The 19504-nt window shown below is 36.1% G+C and overlaps 1 protein-coding gene across 1 annotated transcript in view; it reads left to right on the forward strand.

Annotated features, from left to right (window-relative positions):
* The window catches only part of LOC129779626 (TGF-beta receptor type-1), a 192046-nt gene that overhangs the window by 99308 nt on the left and 73234 nt on the right, over positions 1–19504 (forward strand). The window contains exon 3 of the mRNA XM_055787214.1: positions 2421–2535. Within this exon, the coding sequence (XP_055643189.1) occupies positions 2421–2535 (115 nt within the window). The remainder of the gene's footprint in view (positions 1–2420; positions 2536–19504) is intronic.

Genomic DNA, 19504 nt, shown 5'->3' on the forward strand with positions numbered 1-19504 from the left:
AGATTTTGGTATGGATCGTTTTTGACGGTTGTGTAACATTTACCCGAGTAGAGATGAACCAGCCTATGGCTGAAAATCTCTTTAACCCCTTCCCGTATTATTTAATACGTCTCACATCAAGTGATTTCACTAGCCTACTGGGCGTTCTAGCGCCTTAAGTTATTCAAGTACCCACGAGTGAGACTCGATGTTGTACGGGAAAGGGTTAATGAAGAAAGAAAAAAATTATTTACCCGAATACTATTCACCCGAAATTCACGTCAAAATGGTAGAGGCGAATGAACTGTAAAGTTTAAAGCCTCTTGAAAACAAAGAAGAAGAAGAAGAAGATTCACGTCAAAACATCAATCCTGTTGAACTATTTAAGTTAAATTATACATTACGAACCAATGGAGACGCATGGTAGATTGAGGCAACACATACCTTATTATTTGTTGATATGCCGTGTAAAAAAGGCTGAATTTTGACGTAGGACTATGTCTTTCAGAAAGGATGCAACATCAGAAGATATACCATGCCTTTGTGAAATTGTTTTGACGCAAGAAGGGAATAGTAACGTTTTAAAAAATTTAATTTTTTAATTTAAATACTACGCTGTCTCTATGCCATTCTCAAATTTTGTTTTATTCTAAAATAATATCCTAATAATAGTAAAACAAAAATAATTCCGCTGTCCTACGTCCTGTCCCTTTTAATTTTTTAGTCATTTTCTGTAAAAAACAGAAAGTTCATGAAGACTGGTCGGACTCGTTCATCCGGAGTATTTTATTTTTAACATTTTTTTTATTTTTAGATCAGAAATTTTGAATAATTTGTTGATACACTTTAGAGAAAAAGGTTGTAATAGGGACTTTTCCATACAATTAGTTTAGATTATCAGCAGTAGATTTATACACGTTAAAAATCCTAAATTCAAATGAATACATTGATTTAATACTTAAAAATACCTAATTTGATAATTGAAACAAACAGGGATGTAACTAAGGATCCGTTTTATATGTTTTATGTTTTATCCACAGTGTATTATTTGCTTTAAAAATCATAAATTTAGATTGAAATATTAATTCAACAACCATATATAATATGATCATTCAAAGGAAAAAAGGAAAAGTTGGGGTTAGGAGTGTTGAAATTGTTCCAAAGAATAAAAAATAAGTGATAAACCTTTGAATCCGCTTGGATATTTTTTTCTTTTATTGGATTTTCAAAAAATGTCTATATGTTAGGGTAAATGATCTTGATTTGTCCAATTTAGGGTGTTTTCACTCAACTATAAATGCAAATCGATTTTTTGTTCATGAAAATCACATAAAATTAATACGAGTTTGGGTTTGTTGAAAAGTCCCAAGTCTCTAGTTGCTAATACTACCATAAGGCGTTGAAATCATTCAAATTTTTATGTTTTTTAACGATTTTCCTCGAAGAGAAATTATGATCATGGTTTGTCCAGCTCTGATTTGGTTTTATCATTGTTTGTCCGGTTTTAGAAATCACTATTTTTGAATGAAAAAAAAAATCTATTTTTCAAGTAGATGTTGCATTCATCATTGCTTGAGTTTACTGTCATCATATTGATCCATTCATAATTTAGGCTTTTTCCATAAAATTGTTTTTTCTTGGGCATTTTAAAAGTGTTCACCTCAACACACTCAACACAGAGAAACTTTGTTTATGCTATGCGCGAAAGGCACAATAAACAAACTGTAGCGCGCCAAGCGGTTGCCATAGAAATCATGTGGACAAAACAACATTATTGAATCGGACAACTCATGATCAGAATTGAGATCATCTAAATGCGTTAATAACGTGGTTTGGCTATGTAAATCTAATACAAATGGTGTTATAACCCAGAAAAGGTCTGAATACGTGCCAAAAAAATATCTAGTGATTGATTGAAAGTTAGCTCATATTGACACCAATAGAAGGTGATTTTATAATCCTTTAAAAATGTAAATCCGTGAAAATATTTTATAAAACTAATGTAATTCATGCAAAAGACAATTTTATTTATATGTTTTGAAACATTCGAATGCCTGATTTAGCACAGGTGCGCAGAATGAGAGCATTCAAAAAAGTGGACAAACCATGATCATATTTTCGACTGGACAAAACCAAAAAAATATAACATTATTTAAAAGCTGTCCTGTTATATATCTAATGATGAGTTCACTCTACCAGTCTATAATCTCTATCATATTTTGCATCCTCTGCAGCTAAAATATTCCACCTGCCGCCTGAATCTTGGACTCTGGCATTCCTTTGGTTAGTGAATGGTAACATTCGCAAACGCGCGCGCCGCGACGACGGAAATTAAAAGCCATAAATTTTAGAATCTTACAGGCGCCAAATGCGCTTCGTTTGTCAGTTTTTTTTCCTCTTTCGTATTTCTAAACCTTTTTTTTTTCTTTTCTCTTTTCCAGAATTATTAAAATGTCACTGTGATATTTGCAAGGATCAGAACTATGTGTGCGAAACAGATGGACTCTGTTTCACGTCGCTGTCGTACGAGCAAGGCGCCTACAAGTACCAGTACAGGTATGTTGCCACCGTCCCGCGGGCCACGCGGCCCAATCGGGTATACCATGAACTTTACAGGTTCCCTCACTACGGGACGGGTGCATCACGCGAGAGGGCGTCGTATCTTGTAATTCTGTAATTGTTCAACTCATCACCTTCGTTCGTATCTTCACCCAAACGATGGGATATAAACATGAGAACCAGCTTTGGTTCTAACAATCGAGCAGAAGAACTGTCGAGGAAGATTTTTCGCCCCGCCGTATCAAAAATCCAGCTCCAGATGAAACATTATACCGACGCTGTCTGTCGGCGAAGACTCTATTCTTACATTCCCGGATCATTATGCCCTTTAGTGAAACCGACAATGTTCTCCCAACGAGGAGACGGAAGTCCATTCGAAGGGATAAAAGGAGCACGGAAGGCGAACGGATTTAATTAAATTTCATGATAATTTCGGTGCATACTTCGAAAATGATAGTGCAAATAAAAGGGAATTAAAACTAGTCCCCAGGATCGGGGGCCTTTCGTTGTTCCGGAATTGTTCCGTCCCGTCCTCTCCGGGTGTTGTTGACCTTTCTGCCGCGATATGTTCCACTGTGGCTACTTCCTCCTCTTCCCGCCGTCTTCGTGATCTTCATTTGAATTTCAATTGAATTTTGCGATTCGGTTTTTCTTTTGTGATATTAATAGTGGTCTGCTCGCTCCTTCCCATCGCTTTGTTCAGGGGATGGGTTCCCTATTCGATTCCGTTTATTTTATTGTTATTTTCGCCTTTGGTTTATATTTTTTTTCGCAATTCACCCTGGTCATGTTTTGCTCCTTCTGTTGCTGCTGCTGCTGCTAATACTCGTTCCATACAGTTAGAACATGAGTAGTTTGAATTTAATTTAATCATACCCCGTCTCCTCGAAGAACAGAAGCTTTTTGAGTTCAAGGATTGAAATTGTTGGGGAGCGATAATTGTTGTGCCGCTGCTGCTCCTGTTAGTGGTTGCTACTTTAGACTCGCAAATTTTACGCTGGCTGATGCGCAGAATCTCATGCCGGCTAACGGTTTCATGGAGGGGTTAACGGAGTGGAGAGAACAATTCTGTATTTTCTGGGTTGATGTGGATGAGAGCACGGATCGAATTAGGAAATTTCCTGAAACATGGCTACAGACTATAGACAAATATCATGCCTACTCGACTTTCCATTGGCAGCACTATTTCTGATAACAGTGGGTGTAAATACATTGGTCATTTAAATAACTTTGCATACCTGAAATCTTCAAAATAGAATTAGACTACTTTTTGGAAAGGGCCGAAATTATTTTCTTAATTTTTTACAAAAAATTATAACTCAAAAATTATAATATCTACTGAATTATAGTAAAAGGATAAAATGTAGAAAATCGTTTAAACTTTCTTAAAATAATATTAAAAAATGAAAATAAAATTACGCTAACAATATAAAACAATAAAATAAATAAAAAAATAAATTAAAATTCATTTTTCTCAAAAACGTTTTTTTTTTCAAATATAAAAAAAAATGTGAACAGCCCTTACAGTTTCCGACAAGCCACACATACTTCGGAAGATGGACACTTTTACAGGGAAAAAGCAACTATCTTTTATAGTCTATAGGGACTCCTGAATAAATAACGCTGTACTCGTAACATTTTTGTGTGTGAATTCTTGCGTTTGACATGTTCTTGACATGTTTCTAAATAGAAAAAAGTTTGCAGAACATGTTGTAAATAGCGATAATAAAGTTAAACGAGTTAAAAATTAATAGTAATTTCTCAAAGAAAACATAAAAAAGTTGTTGTTGAAAAGACTCTTTCCCTGTAAAACTATCTTCCGAGATATGCGTAGCTTGTTGGAAATTGTTTTGGAGTGTTGTTGTTGTTGGAGTGCTATTCATATCAAAAACATTTTTTTAAATTTCTGTCAAAAATAGATATGACCTTATATTTCCCGTACAATTTCCAACAAGTCACCCATCATACATCGGAAGATGGACACTTTTACAGAGAAAGTTTTTTTCCCAATAGCATTTTTCATGTGACAAATTACTACAGTGTGGACTCGATTATATACAGTTTCGGATTTATTTTCATTGTATATAATTGTAAAATCGAGTCAAAAAAATTTAATATTCTATGAAAAAAAACCTTCTACGCACATGTTCGAATTTCAACAATGACAGAGTTATAAAACTTTTTTTTTTGTTTCCGACTCTGTTGCCTCAAATTGGCTCTTGATTGATTGAACTTGATTGTTTCTATCAATTAAATTAAAGCTTTCTAATTGCTCTACAATTTGTTCTTTGACACACAACTACTATCTATCTTAATTTCGCAGCAATATCGATACAAACAATTCCTGGTGAAAATTCAAGCAAAATCTTCTTTTTTAACAAACTGTATATAATCGAGTCCAAAAATCGAATCACATATAATTGAGTCTGTATATAATCGAGTCCGACCTGTATTAATGTTTAATTCGTAACATTATTATGTAGGGGTAGGTAGTTTTAATCCGACCAGGGGTAAAAAAACGTAAAGATATAAGCGTTAAGTGTTAAACGCTAAGCGTTAAACGTTAAGCTTTAAATATTAAGCGTTAAGCTTTAAATATTAAGCGTTAAGCTTTAAATATTAAGCGTTAAGCTTTAAATATTAAGCATTTAGCGTTAAGCGTTAAACTTTAAATATTAAGCGTTAAGCGTTAAACGTTAAGCGTTAAGCGTTAAGCGTTAAGCATTATGCGTTAAGCTTTGAATATTAAGTGTTAAACGTTAAATATTATGCATTTAACGTTGAACGTTATGCGTTAAGCTTTAAATATTAAGCGTTAATCGTTAAGCTTTAAATATTAAGCGTTAAGCGTTGAGCGTTAAGCGTTGAGCGTTAAGCGTTAAGCGTTAAACATTAAGCGTTAAGCATGATGCGTTAAGCTTTAAATATTAAGCGTTAAACGTTAAGCGTCAAGCTTGAAAATAAAGCGATAAGTTTTAAATATTAAGCGTCATGCGTTAAGCTATAAGTATTAAGCGTTAAACGTTAAGTGTTAAGTGTTAGGCGTTAAGCGTTAAACGTTAAGCATTAAGCGTTAAACGCTAAGCGTTAAGCATTGAGCGTTGAACGTTGAGCATTGACCGTTGAACGTTGAGTGTTAATTGATTTTCGTTTCCGAAATTGCACAGGAATACAACATTCGACTTTCGATGTTAGAATATTTTACCTAATAGACATATCGTAGGAGTTTTTCCTCGTTACTAATCGCAAACCGGAGAATCGCTGCAAAAAATAGAGAGTCGGTACAGGACTACCATTTTTTGAAAATAGCGATAAAAGAGAATTTCAATATGACTTCTGCCTCTTTTATTTTTAACACATATGAACCCCACCGATTGGTAAAAGAACATAGTTAAGGAGTTATACTATACATATATTTTGATACTGAAGTTGCCAAAAACAAGAATTTTCGTGATAAGTTATCGTTGTAATTTAGGATGCCGGATCAGGGCCACCTTCCCCTGTAAATTATCGCGATTTACATGTTCTGCGAACTTTTTCCTATTTAGAAACGTATCAAAAACATGTCACATGCGAGAATTCACACACAAAAATGTTACGAGAAAAACATTATTTTTTAAATAGTTTCCACACCAAATTCCATGTATTTAAGGAGGATTTAAGGAGTCTTCAAAAAAAGTTCTTATTTCAATTAGATCGAATACTTTGATGAATACACTATATCGCTATGTCGACTTTAAACAAAATTAGAATTAGTTGTTGTTAAAAAATTGTTAAAAAATCTTTTTCCGGTAAAAGCGCCCATCTTTCGATGTAAGGGCTATTCACATATTTTGAAGATTTCAAGTATGCAAAGTTGCTTAAACGATCAATGTCTATACACGAAACGTTTCGTTGCTATGTGAGATGATGCTGGAAACTCCTAAGACGAGTTGTCATTAAATCCATGTATAGCTAATAATGTCAAATACATAATAGAATAAAATTGATTTTCAATGACGAGAAAAATGATTCAAAATTTGAACAAAAAATCGTAAATCCTTCTTGAATGATGCATTCTATAAATCAGGCATTCCATGCTGAACCGATATAGTGGTTCTCAGATTTTCGTGAAAAATTTGGTAGGTTTATTCCTTATCGCAAAATATTAGACCAGTACTTTTTTTATATTTGCGTTTCGATTTTAGGGTGGTCCAAAAATTTTTTTTTCCGAAAATAACTTTTTCTGAAATATATAACCTCTGAACTACTGGACCGATTGAGATGATCGAAATATCGAATTAAAGTCAATTATTTCTAAAAAAATTCCTACACTTCAAAAAATTTGAATTTTGTTTTCGTAATTATTGATTGTATTTGTTTTTTATAGTCTACATGCTCTCGGGACCAAGAGTGCTATATTTTTTATATTTTTTCTTGAAAGCTGAGGACGATAAATATCAAACAGCCAGAGATGCGTTCTTTTCCTTTTTTAAGTTATGATTTTTCAAAGCTAACCGATGGTCCGAAAAATCAGTTTTTTGCCCTTTTTTTGGAATTAATCCTTTTTTTTTTATTCATAACTTTTGAACTACTGAACCGATTGAGCTGATCGATATATCAAATTAAATCAAATGAGCTAGTCTTCTTAAAAAAATATCACACTTGCATTACATTACAAGATAGAATTTTGTTTTTGTGGTAATTGATTATATTTGCTTTTTAGAATTTACATAGTCTCGAAGGGACGAAGGGCGCGAATATTTTTATATTTTTTTTCTTGAAAGCTGACGATTTCTCAAAATTACATATCCAAGAATCAGAGATTTGTTCTTTTTTGTTTTTGAGTTATGATTTTTCAAAGTTACCATGTTTTCAGTTTTCGTTCAATATTCCTATGCGTCTAGACTAGAACTAATCGACCAGAATTCAATTTTTCGCAAGTGTAATAATTTTTCAACGAAGATTAGCTCATTGACTTCAATTTAATATGTTGATTATCTGAATCAGCTCAATAGTTCAAAAGTTATGAATTTTTGGAAAAAGTCATTTTTGAAAAAAAAAGAGGAAACATTTTTTTTAGGCCATCGATTAACTTTGAAAAACCTTAACTCAAAGACGAACAAGAACACATCTCTGATTTTTTTTATATGTTATATAAAAAATCCTTAGCTTTGGCCTCGTGCACAAATTACGTAACGTGAGAAGGTAGGGGGGGGGAGCATCTAGGTTGCGTTTCTTATTGTGTATTAGAGATAGGAAATCGCGTTACGTAGGGAGGGGGGAGGTGCTCTAAAATCCTGATTTTAGCGTTACGTAATTTGTGCACGCCTTTCAAGAAAAAATACAAAAAAATATAGCGCCCTTGGTCCCGAGACCATACAAACTATAAAAAAACAAATACAAGTAAATGCGAGAACAAAATTAATGTTTTGTAAATGTAGGATTTAAAAAAAAAGACCAGCTGTTTGGATTTAATTTGGTATGTCAATCATCTGAATCAGTCTAATATTTTCAAAAGTTTGAATTTTCGAAAAAAGTCACTTTTGGGAAAAAGGGGGAAAATTAGATTTTTCGGACCACCCTAAAATGGAAATGGGAATCCTTCTGATTAAAGAAAAAAATACGGATCTAATGTTTTGCGATTAGGGACAAACCTACAATTGTTCACGATAATCTGAGAACCACTATTATCGGTTTGGCATGTAATGGCTGAATATGACATTCATCTATGGAAAACAAATAAATTTCCTTATGAATTTTCTACACAAAGAATGCAATGAATTTTAAATTTAGTTTAAATTAGACCAGCGCAAATTTTAGAATTGATATCAAAAATTCTAGTTGTACAGCCTATTCTTTATCGTTGCGTATTGAAAACAACTTCTAAATATATAACCTAATTAAATAACAATGACGTGGAGCTGATTCTGGTTCCACCATGAAAGAACAAATAAAAAATCAAAACCAACTCGCAATCTCTTCGGAAACGTGTTTATTTAACCGCTGAAAAGTGTAATGAAAACTCAGAATTATGACATAATTTCTGCTTGCGCCATCCTGTTGTGGAGAAGTGCCGCCTTTCCTACTCTCTGCCGGTTTATGATGCTCGACATCATATCGTCACTCGGGTTCCTCTTTTGGCAGCGAATTCTTCCTCTGTCGCTGTTATGTTGTGTAACATCCAGCAAGGTTGATCGTTGGTGAACGACCGAAGACACACTCTTACTGCTTCTGCCGCCATTATTTTGGTTTTGAGAAACACACAGTAAACGTATCAGAAGGAGCATATGTGCGTTTAAGTATTTATTTTTACTACGTCCTGGAAATGACGCAAGGCGGCGCGCGGGGTGGGATGAACCAAAATCGAGTTAAATGGTAATTGAACTGATTGTAAAAAAAATGTACAAAAAAAAAACTGCTCCGGAGGATACTTACTTCGGTGCATTCCGTGCGCTCTATTTTCGAGCACGTTTATGCCCGAGTTTATTTATTAACGATTTTCAAGCAACGGTGGAAAACGCCTTTCCAAGCCGGGGAACGACGGAAATTACGTTCAATGATTTCGGCAGTGCGCTCACGTTGTACCATTTTCTTCCATTCGGAGTTTTCAGGGTTTTTTTTTCTCTCTATTCGCAACATTTAATGTTTGCCACACAAAAAATAATGTCATACTCTTAATGTCAGCTGGAGAACACAAACACAAAGCAGGAGAGAGTGGTTAGAGTTCTGCGAACAACGAACCACCAACATTTTTTTTTGTCGTTAGCAGCAGTAGCCGTGGGACACACATAGACATAATAATATGATATGGCCAGGGAGAGAAGAGCGAAAATGTGAATATGAAACCACACGGGACGTATCGTATCACGGCGGCCGACCATAGCTATTAACCATTCATCGACGTCGAATTCCCTTTGGCCAGCAGCTCTTTGTCTCTATGGTTTCGTCTGACTGAACCTCCCCCCCCCCTTCCACCATCGAGTCATCATCCTTGGGGCGGAAGGTTCGTCGCCTAGCCGCACGTGGGAAGTCGCTTTGTTGTTTTTTTTGGTTTCTTTATCCCTCCCCAGTCCTCAGGCCAGCAGGTTAATTAGGATTTGTTTATTTGTGTGTTTGTTGTGATTGTTCAAGATAATATAGCATCAGCGTTGTGGTTGATGCATGCGTCAATCAGTAAAGTATGTTTGCTGAGTATCGGTCAAAAATCAAGCATCACGAAATCAAAGTAATGTGATTGGAAATTTAAAAAACTATTGTTGTGTGATTTTCGATGATTTGTTGATACTTGCAACAGACAACTTCAGAAAAGTCAGACATACCTTTTTGAAGGCTGTCCCGCAATCTCGACATTTTAAAGTTCTGAATTCAGGCAAATTCCGTGAAAAATCTAAGATAAAATTATTTACAATTACGAACAAGAGCGAATCCTCAGATATTTACAAGAAGAGGCTCATCCAGAGTTCATAAGGCGTGTTGATAAAATTGAGAAGATTGCACGGCGTAGAGCTATTATGTGCAACAAAAGGTATAATCGGAGCATATTTTCTTTAATTAAGTTAACGTGAAGTAGATCCACCAGGGCGACCCAGTTCTAAATGCATTAAATCTACTATCGACTACTCCACCCTAACAAAACCATCACTAGAAACGTTACCAATAACAATTGATGTAATCTAGTCGAATAATGAAGCTCAGACGCCCCAATATATCAAAAGGTTTGACAAAGTAATCTTTTTGCTCGACAATGCTCGACGACATTGCAAGAGTCGTCGAGACATCAATAAAGGCGTTGTAATGGGATTTTATGTCTCATGCCGACGACCGCTAGTTCCGGTCAACGATTCAGCTTTTAACCTCCTACCTAAAGTTTCAGAAGACGTAAGGTTCTAGTGCCAAGATGATGTGATCGTGCGGCTTGTGGCACTCCACCAAATGTCGGAAATACTCCATGTGAGCGCGTTGAGTGAAATCGGATGTTAAGTCATAAACGACTGCAGATAAAATGCAAATTTTGTGATAGGACGCTCTCACTTTCCATAACAAAATCGCTTTTTTTTGTAGGAATTTGTTCAGCAGTCGCATTCAGCATTTTGAATCGAAACGAGAATTATTTTGCGAGCGCATTATACGGATCTATCAGATGCACAAAAATGCAATCTCTAAATGAGAAAGTATCTCGAATAATATCTGTAACACCTTGAATAAGTTAGGGGTAGTCTGTCGTAAGGAATCGAGGTCACAGTGAAATAAATATCATCTGAACAATCCGAACACCGCTGGATGACCCGAAATTACCCCGGGAAATGATTCATTTTGGATAATTAAAGTTACTTCTCACTGAGAAAGACCAATACCTGACCAATATCGAATCATTTCTGCCAGCGGCCCGCAACCGTCCTGGTCGTACGTGTGAGTTTAGTGACGAGGTCTCCCAACTCGAAGTCGCCTGCAAGCATAATTCCGTTTTACCCTCGATGACTCTTGATCCGTTTTTTGGTTTCAACCGACCTCCGCCAATGTTATCTGATCGATTGCCGCTAGTCGGCTGGACACTGAGACGCACAGAAGTTGACATTATGGGATCCCTCGATCTCCCCAACGTAGTCGACCTATTCCCGACCAACAACCCGCAGTCGTTCTGATTATACATGTGGGTGTGGTGACAGTGAGACTATATCAAATCCGTAGAAACTATCTATGGGTTTGCCTCTGCAGTTGATAGAATAATAGTGATTGGTGACTTCAATTTCCCAAGTCACGGTTGGCGTTCTTCAACGCGTGGTTTTCTATTCGCTGATACCGCGCACTCACTGATAACCTCAACCGCATCGGAGCTTCTGGACTGCTAGTGAACTTCCACTCTCAATAACCCACTCAACAGACCAACAGTGCTCCAAATGAAAACATTCGCATTCAGAACTTGTGCTTTGTTAGTTCTACAGACCCAAGCTCCAAATTTGGTGCCAGCATCGACCCCTTCAGTCATGGTTGTACGGCAACATTTACCACTACTGATACTATATTGTACGATATTGTCTTCAAGAGAAGACTGTGTATCTGTTAGACAGACCGCTTTCTAATGTGTTGACTTACGCCACGTTCGAAACGTTTCCAAGAAGGTCCATACTACCGCTAATGGACAAACCCTTGCAAACTTTGTAGCTTGGCCGCCGAAAAAAAGGGTTTCCTAGGGAGATTTTCAATGCGACGAACTCAACTGTTTCTTATCGGCGTATTAACAGCGCTCACCACAAGCTCAATCAAAGTCGCTTCAGAAAATATCACCTTCAGGAGAAATCCGAAATGTTGTTGGCGATAAACCAATAAACAAATGACCAGCATATAGGACCTCTAGGACCTCTAATCTTTCTAATAAATTTCAACAACATTTTCCTAGAATTAGAAGGATCTAGTGTTTCATTTGCGAATGATTTTAATATCATATCATTTTTTTAATATCGTATCAGTTTCTGTAGCTAACTGCCGGTTTCTTCAACAATATTGTAATATTGTAACCAAATGGTGCGCCACAAAGTGTATGATCATAAAAACATTGAAATGCTCGACGATAATCTTCTCTAGTAAAAAAGAACCGATAACGTTCGAATACGTACTCTCTGGTATCCCTCGAAGTGATATTGGTTTCGAAACTGTCGTTCAAAAAACATGTATCGTACGTTGTGCTCCAGTTCAGTCTACTCCGGAATACTGGAGTATCGTAAAACGGCGTCACAGTAATCGAGTCCGATCAGAATGAAATATTCGGTTCACATTTCGTCTGCTTGCGTGAGTCAAACTTCCAAGGCCCTAGTTACAAAAGCACTGCTGATCACTTTTGGATTCTCTACACTGCAGAAGAACGCTAGCGAAATCTATGTTTGTCGAGGATACACTCACTGATCGCGTCGATTCTCTTGAAATTTTAGAAAAAATGAATCTCAACATGTCACCGTGAGGGCTGAGAAGGATCCTTCCCCCCGGACCATACTTCGGCGAACGAATTATGGCACGTATACAGCAACAGCCAGCAGCATCCAGGGTGCATCCAATGCAGTTTCAATGGTGTTTGACTTGAATGTTTCATATTTTACAAAGGAACAACGATTTCTAGAATTAATTAGAGGTAGTCATTAGAACCACTGTAGTCTGTTGACCCGATTACATGAACAAATGAACAAGAGATTCAAGATCTGAAGCGGAAGGCATTCAATACGATACAATCAGCTTCACCGAGGTTCGTTTGTAATACTCCGCATGAAGAATCCAATAGTCATCGAACATAAAACGCAGGCAACGGTGCGTTCATGTCTAAGGGTTATATTTCGAAGACTTTCAGTTCGCTGTACAAAAATGTTGCTTTATACCCTATGTTCCTTTGTACCCTCATCAAATTTTTCAATCACTATTTAGATTAGTTACGAAGCTCTCCAGCACTGCGAATTAGGAATAAGTTTTCTATACTTACCCTGAATTCTATTTCTGAAATATTCTTGTTCAGTCAAAGTAGATTCCTACTGTTCTTTTAAAAAGTGTAAGCCAACAAATGAACTACTCTTCAGTATTTTTTGTAACTTATTCAGTAATTCAGCAATATGGCATTACTAATTTTATGTAAAAACACCGTTGAAGACCGCTGATCCTACATAAAAAAGCTATGAAACTTTTCCTCCCATTGTCTCGATATTAAAGATAGATCTCGAATCTAAACTTATTCATTATTTTCGAAGCGCCATTATGAGCTTCTACTAATCAAACAGTCGATTATCTTCCCACACTTATAGCTCGCAACAACCTAAGGGACTGCCAGAATTAGTCAATGTGATAGCCTTCGTGTTCCATCAGAGCAACGCCAAACTTCATGTCTCTTAGACAAAACGTAAAATATAGCACATGTTTTGAATTACTTATCGTTGTTTATGTTTTGAATTGGTTTTCTTTTGCATATTTTCTGAAATTCTTTAATTTTAGTTTCAAACGAAATCCCCTGAGTAATATCACCCATTTGCACAATAAAAGAACGAAACAAGATTTTTTTGCACTTTGTATTATTTTTGAATCTCAGCAAATAGTTTTGTTCCCCAAAAGCCTACTCAATAGCCTACAACCAGTTCATAGACAGTTTTCTTATACGACCAAATGTTTTAGAGTTACATTTTTTCAATTAAAGTTTGTCTCTAAATACATACGCCGTTTTCAATAGATTCCATTTAAAAGTGCTATAAAAGAGCTCTATAGGGTGTTTCAAAATCGAAAACAAACGATGAATAACAAATTTACCAAGATACTCATGTATTAATCCGGTTGTGTCTGTCAATTCTCAATTCTGACAAAGTCTCTCTCTACTCAGTCGAGCCAATAACAGCTGGAAACAAACTTCCATTTCAAACTTCGCTAGCTTCTTAAAACCGGAGGGGTGTAAATGCACGTATGCTCATGCTTTCCAAGACATTGGTGGACGATCGCGTGGGTGGCATATATGACCAACTTTTGGACGTCGGACAATTTCTGTCCTATATCCCATGTTTTTGGGAAGGCACCAGTTACCCGATCAAATGTCGGCTTCCAGTTGTAGCATTCACATCCTTTTCCCACTCTCTTTCCTACGTTCCCAATAACTTATCCTTTTTCCATGCATGGTTTTCCTCATTTAACACTCAACGAAATGTGATTAACCGAAACCCCGAACCGACAACAGATTACAAGTCGTAAAGCATGAATCCTCCATCAAACGCTCACAACTGGGAAACATAAATATTCTCGCACCATACCATAATACCATAGTTGTTTTAAACAACAACCCCGAATGTCCGATGTTTGTTTACAACACATTCAGGCAGCACTTTGCTTTAACAAATGTAAAAGCCGGAACCAGGGTTGGCAACTATTATTTTAAAAAATCAGGGAAAATGAAAATAAAAATCAGGAGAAATCAGGATAGCCCATATTGTGTTGTCCGGAAAGTTCAACCCGATTTTTGGAAACATTAACGCATGATTTGTATAGGTAAACATACATTTATTAAAGTTTATGTGCACAGTTTCGTTCCACGATCTTTCGCCATCATTCATACAGCTTAAAAATTTTACCCTACCAGAATATGTTTGCTTTCTCGTCGAAAACTGTTTTATAAAAATGAAAGAAAGATATTTTCTATGTTGTCCATAGTGTCGAAGTTCGTGTGCTTGAGAAAATTTCGCAGGGCCTTAACCTGTGATAATCTGATGGTGTAATTTATTTTTCTTTCTTTAATCAAGACATTTTCAGCCGAAGGCTAATTCATCTCTGTATGAGAGAGTAGAGAGTCCTGAGTGGACTCTCTAAAATAGTGGGTGATTTTACCCCTTATTATGTTACACCCTAAACATGGAGCCCTGAGGGGACTAAACCTATGAGTTGGGGACATCAAATCTTCTATATTGCTATATAATGGTGCAATATCCGGTTAGTTTAGCGGGTGTTCACACTCCAGCCAGCCTCCAAAATAAATTGTCGTTTTGTCTAAGAGACATGAAGTTTGGCGTTGCTCTGATGGAACACGAAGGCTATCACATTGACTAATTCTGGCAGTCCCTTAGGTTGTTGCGAGCTATAAGTGTGGGAAGTTAATCGACTGTTTGATTAATAGATGCTCATAATGGCGCTTCGAAAAAAAAAAGTTTAGATTCGAGATCAATTTCGAAATATTATGCTAAAAATTATGAGTTTTTGTGGAAATATCAGGAAATGTATAGACAACGTTGTAAAGGAAGAATTAGGACTACGTGTTTTAAGTATTCAAAAAACAACAAGTAATAATTTACATTCAAAATATAACGATTTGAGCGTGTTAATCTGATAGAGTATGTTTCTTTCCGGCCAATTTCAAACTTTTATAAATGTCTTCAGGGTATCTTCGATAAAGCGAATCGCTTCGGAATATATAGAAAATAAACAAGAAAAACTGAACAACCTGAATTTCCAACCAGAAAAACATCGTATATTTATTACGGATAATTTTCATTCTAATAAAGTAAAAAGTACAATTCAGGAAAAATCAGGATCAGTAAAAGAAAAATCAGGAAAAATCTAGTGTTTGTCAGGATATCAGGGAACGTGTCAAAAAGTCTGGGAAATCCTGAAAAATCAGAATGTTGGCATCTCTGGCCGGAGCTCTTCCTTTCCTATTCCTCATTCCTTCTCAGTTTATTTCCTTCGCGTGCGATGCCCCTACCCTAGCTTAGCAAACCGAAATGGTGTGTAGAGTTTTAAGTTAAACATAGTATTTGAGAAAAGACTTGTAACCAGTCAGCAGACACATAGATACAATTATACAAACGAGTCATTCGATATAAACCGTTAGTTAAGAGCGCGTCGTGTGTTCTACTCGAAGCTCACTTAGCATGCGCGTTTTTCATATTATTTTATGGCGACCGTGACAGGACCCGCACCTGCAATCTTCCGGCACATGTGCTGTTCATTGTTCATTGTGGTTCATTGATTAGCGACCGCGAAGATAGTATCGCGTTGATCGTTTTTGTCATACAAGGTGCGATCAGGGGCTTCGTAAATAATATAAATAGTGACTGAAAAATTTGATGAGGGTATAAAGCAAGGATTTTCTAGCCGAAGATCTAGATTCACTTAAGCAGAAAACGACAGCATTTGGTGAAGTGATTATCGTCATACGCTTTTTCAACACGTTGAGCCCCGACCGAAATAGGGGACCGACAATGAACTTTTCGTCTGGTCCGCGTCGGTCCCAGCGAATCGATAGTGGACTTTTCTAAATATCATTTTGTAACTTTGTTGTTGTCGTTCCTAATACCGACACTCTCCGAACTGTCGAACTGTCCCGTGAGATCGGCGCAAAAAAAACGGAAAATTCAGTGTCAGTCCCCAGGGACCGACGCGGGGCTTAACGTGTTAATAGAATAATTTTTAGTCGAATGAACATTTCAATTCATTTGTGAATTTGTAGGGTTTAGTAGAAGTTTCGCCACTAAAGCAATATGCTATTCCTACGATTTATTCGCAAATAAACATACTTTTTACTATATCAACAATTTAATTAAAAAAAGAGTTACTGAAAAAAAATTCTCAAACCTAGCATATAATCCCTTTTTGCAAATTTTAAGCACCTTTTTTCTGGTTCTCTCGTACGTCATTTTCAGAGTTCAGAGTTATTCTGATAAAATTCAGCTTTTATGTCAATTTTGGCGAATATACCCATTTATGGATATTCCTAACCGCGAACCGAACGTGCGAACGATTTTCGATATTTTACCGACAAATGGAAGATATTTGAGATAATTTTTTTAAAAAGATACTCTACTTTACTTCAAATGACTTTTTTAGGCGAAACCTTTAAGAAATTTGACATTTTGGATATTTTTTGTGGTTTTTGAGGTGTTGAGAACAAAGAGACTTTAAATTTTTATATGGTTTGGAAGACTCATACTTTTTATACATTTTTTCACATTTATTGTTTATTTTCTGGCTGATTTTGACGGATACACGACTTTTCAAAAAATCGTAATCTCTCATCCGCCTGACCTATTTTTGATATTCCTACAACAAATGAACGGTACTTCAATGCACTTGCTAGGAGAAATTGTAAACTGTGCACAGATTTCTTCTATTTCTAATTTTCCTTTTTGTGGTTTTTGAGGAATCAAGATCAGAGAGACTGAAGCACTCAAATATGATTTTTGAGAAGCTGAGAGTTTTCTACATAACATATCAAAAATCCAGGATGGTATGTAGTTTGGTTATAGAGATATTTGATTAAATTTTAAAATGTTTGAAAAAAATTCAACTTGCCAAAGTCATATAAAAGCCAGGGTACTTCCAGTCTTCCAATCACTTCAAAAACCATAGAAATTTTTTTCTCTAAGTTTCCGCCTACTAAAACTAAACGTCAGAGCGGAGTTTCCAATGAAAACAAACCGGAATTTTCTATGTACAAAAGCATCAGCTTTCCGAAATGATATGATCATCTAGGATCCATTTGATCACGATAAACCATAAATAAAATTATTTTTATATGTTTTACCTAAAAAGAAATTTCAAATTTTATTCTTTATTTTAGAAAAAAAATAAAATACTCGGTGTGAGAGTAAAATTAAAGCATTTGTTTTTCATGATGTTGAACACAAAATTGATTGTGCCTACTTATTCCCAAAATATAGTGTTCATCGTCTACGAATAAAAAGTTATTCCACCGCTGATGCAACATTGTACCGAATTATCTTCGGAAAATCCAACAAAACAACGATGCTCTTACCATTGATTCGGAGGATAAACCTGATCTGGTTCGTAGAATTTCAAGAACATAAGATTGAAACTTAAACGTATTCTTTCTCGATAATTTTTTAGTCTTAAAACAATAATTACTTTTCCGAAAACAATTCAATAACAAACACACAAAACAACACATTTTGGCGCCCATATGATTTCGAAAGCAAAAATTCTAACTATTCCATAATTCATTCGTATCCAAGGTGTCTGCATGGGCAGGAATATCGCGGCCCGTTGACTTGGAACTGGTGCCGAAACAAGAGTGTCGAGCATCACAGTGACCATTACTGCTGCTATGGGCCCGATCTCTGTAACCGTTATCTGAAACCTCCGTTGCCACTTCAGCAAGGTGCGATCAGCAGTTACTATATAGTTCTGTAATGTTATGCTGTTTCTTTTTCATCGTTTTACTTTAAGTTGATTATTAATTGCATTTTAACTATATTTTTATGTTTGTCTAATTACTTTGAAGTATTTCATTTTTTGGTTATCGCACATTTGCTGACTTCACCACCACCACCACTACGATCAAATGCTGACTAATTACTATTTGGTTTTATGAATATATTTTATTAAACGAATGTTTGATTTGTATTTCTTCCCTTTGATTTGCTTTTTATTTAACTAAATTGAAAAAAAAATCCTGAGAGACCGAGTATTTGTTCATTTAGGTAACTAAACTCCTAAACTGTGGTGTGTTTCATCATCCTTCTAGGATCATAACCGTACCGCCAAGAATTGGCTCCGAACCCCTCTCCGTTCCCGAAAGGTTGCAAACGTTTTTGTGGTATTTCCGTCCGCTGATCTCATCGTGAAGAGTGATACGATTGGTTATACCTCACAGTATATAACTAAGAATTCGTCAGTTCCATCTAACATATGAAACAAATTTTCCTAAGCCTCTCTCACTAATGTTTTTTTTTCTTCCCCTGCATTCACTTCCACTATCGTTCGTAACAAACAAACAAAAAACAAAATTGTCTCCGCCCAAATTCGGACCCAACGCCGCAACAGCTGTCAGCCGAAGAAGTACGAGCTGGCCGATCGGCTTCCGCTGAGTTGTCTCACCTCGAAGGAGAAACGCAACTCCTTCACGATCGAGTGCTGCGCCACTGACTTCTGCAACCATAACAAACTATTGCAACTGCCCAAACCAGGTACACTACTATACAGCGATTGCTACTACTGTTGTCTCCTTCTATTGTTTCTACTCTCGTTCTGTTTTTTTTTCGAAAATCACACCGATGAAAGCAAATCCTGATTACTTTTATTGTTTAATGATTGTAGAAAGTAAAATAGCACCCAAATATTTGATCGTACTATTTTGAGATTGGTTTTTGGAAAAGATTGGCTGAAAGAAAAATGAATGCATTTCAGCTATTGGCTAGTAACTAATTAGATTTACAGACACTAATTATAATTTGCAAGCTGTATATTAGTAGCATTTGTTTCACTATTTTGGTAGCGATTAATGGTTGAAGCTTCCTTTTAGCATTTTATAACTCCTGTAGCATTCTTCTTTATTTTCATAGCAAAAGCATCACTGGAATGCGCCGGTGTAAATAATCAAGCCTTCCCTCATTGACTCTTTCTCTGGCTCGGCGTAATGGTTGTAATTAATTTACCATTTTAGTTCTTCTTCCCCTAGGTTGGTAATTGGTGGAAATCATTCTCTGCACTCCGCTTGTGGTTTCTGTTTTGTAAATAA

The sequence above is a fragment of the Toxorhynchites rutilus genome, chromosome 3, assembly GCF_029784135.1.
Source record: "Toxorhynchites rutilus septentrionalis strain SRP chromosome 3, ASM2978413v1, whole genome shotgun sequence".
NCBI classification, from domain to species: Eukaryota; Metazoa; Arthropoda; class Insecta; order Diptera; family Culicidae; genus Toxorhynchites; species Toxorhynchites rutilus.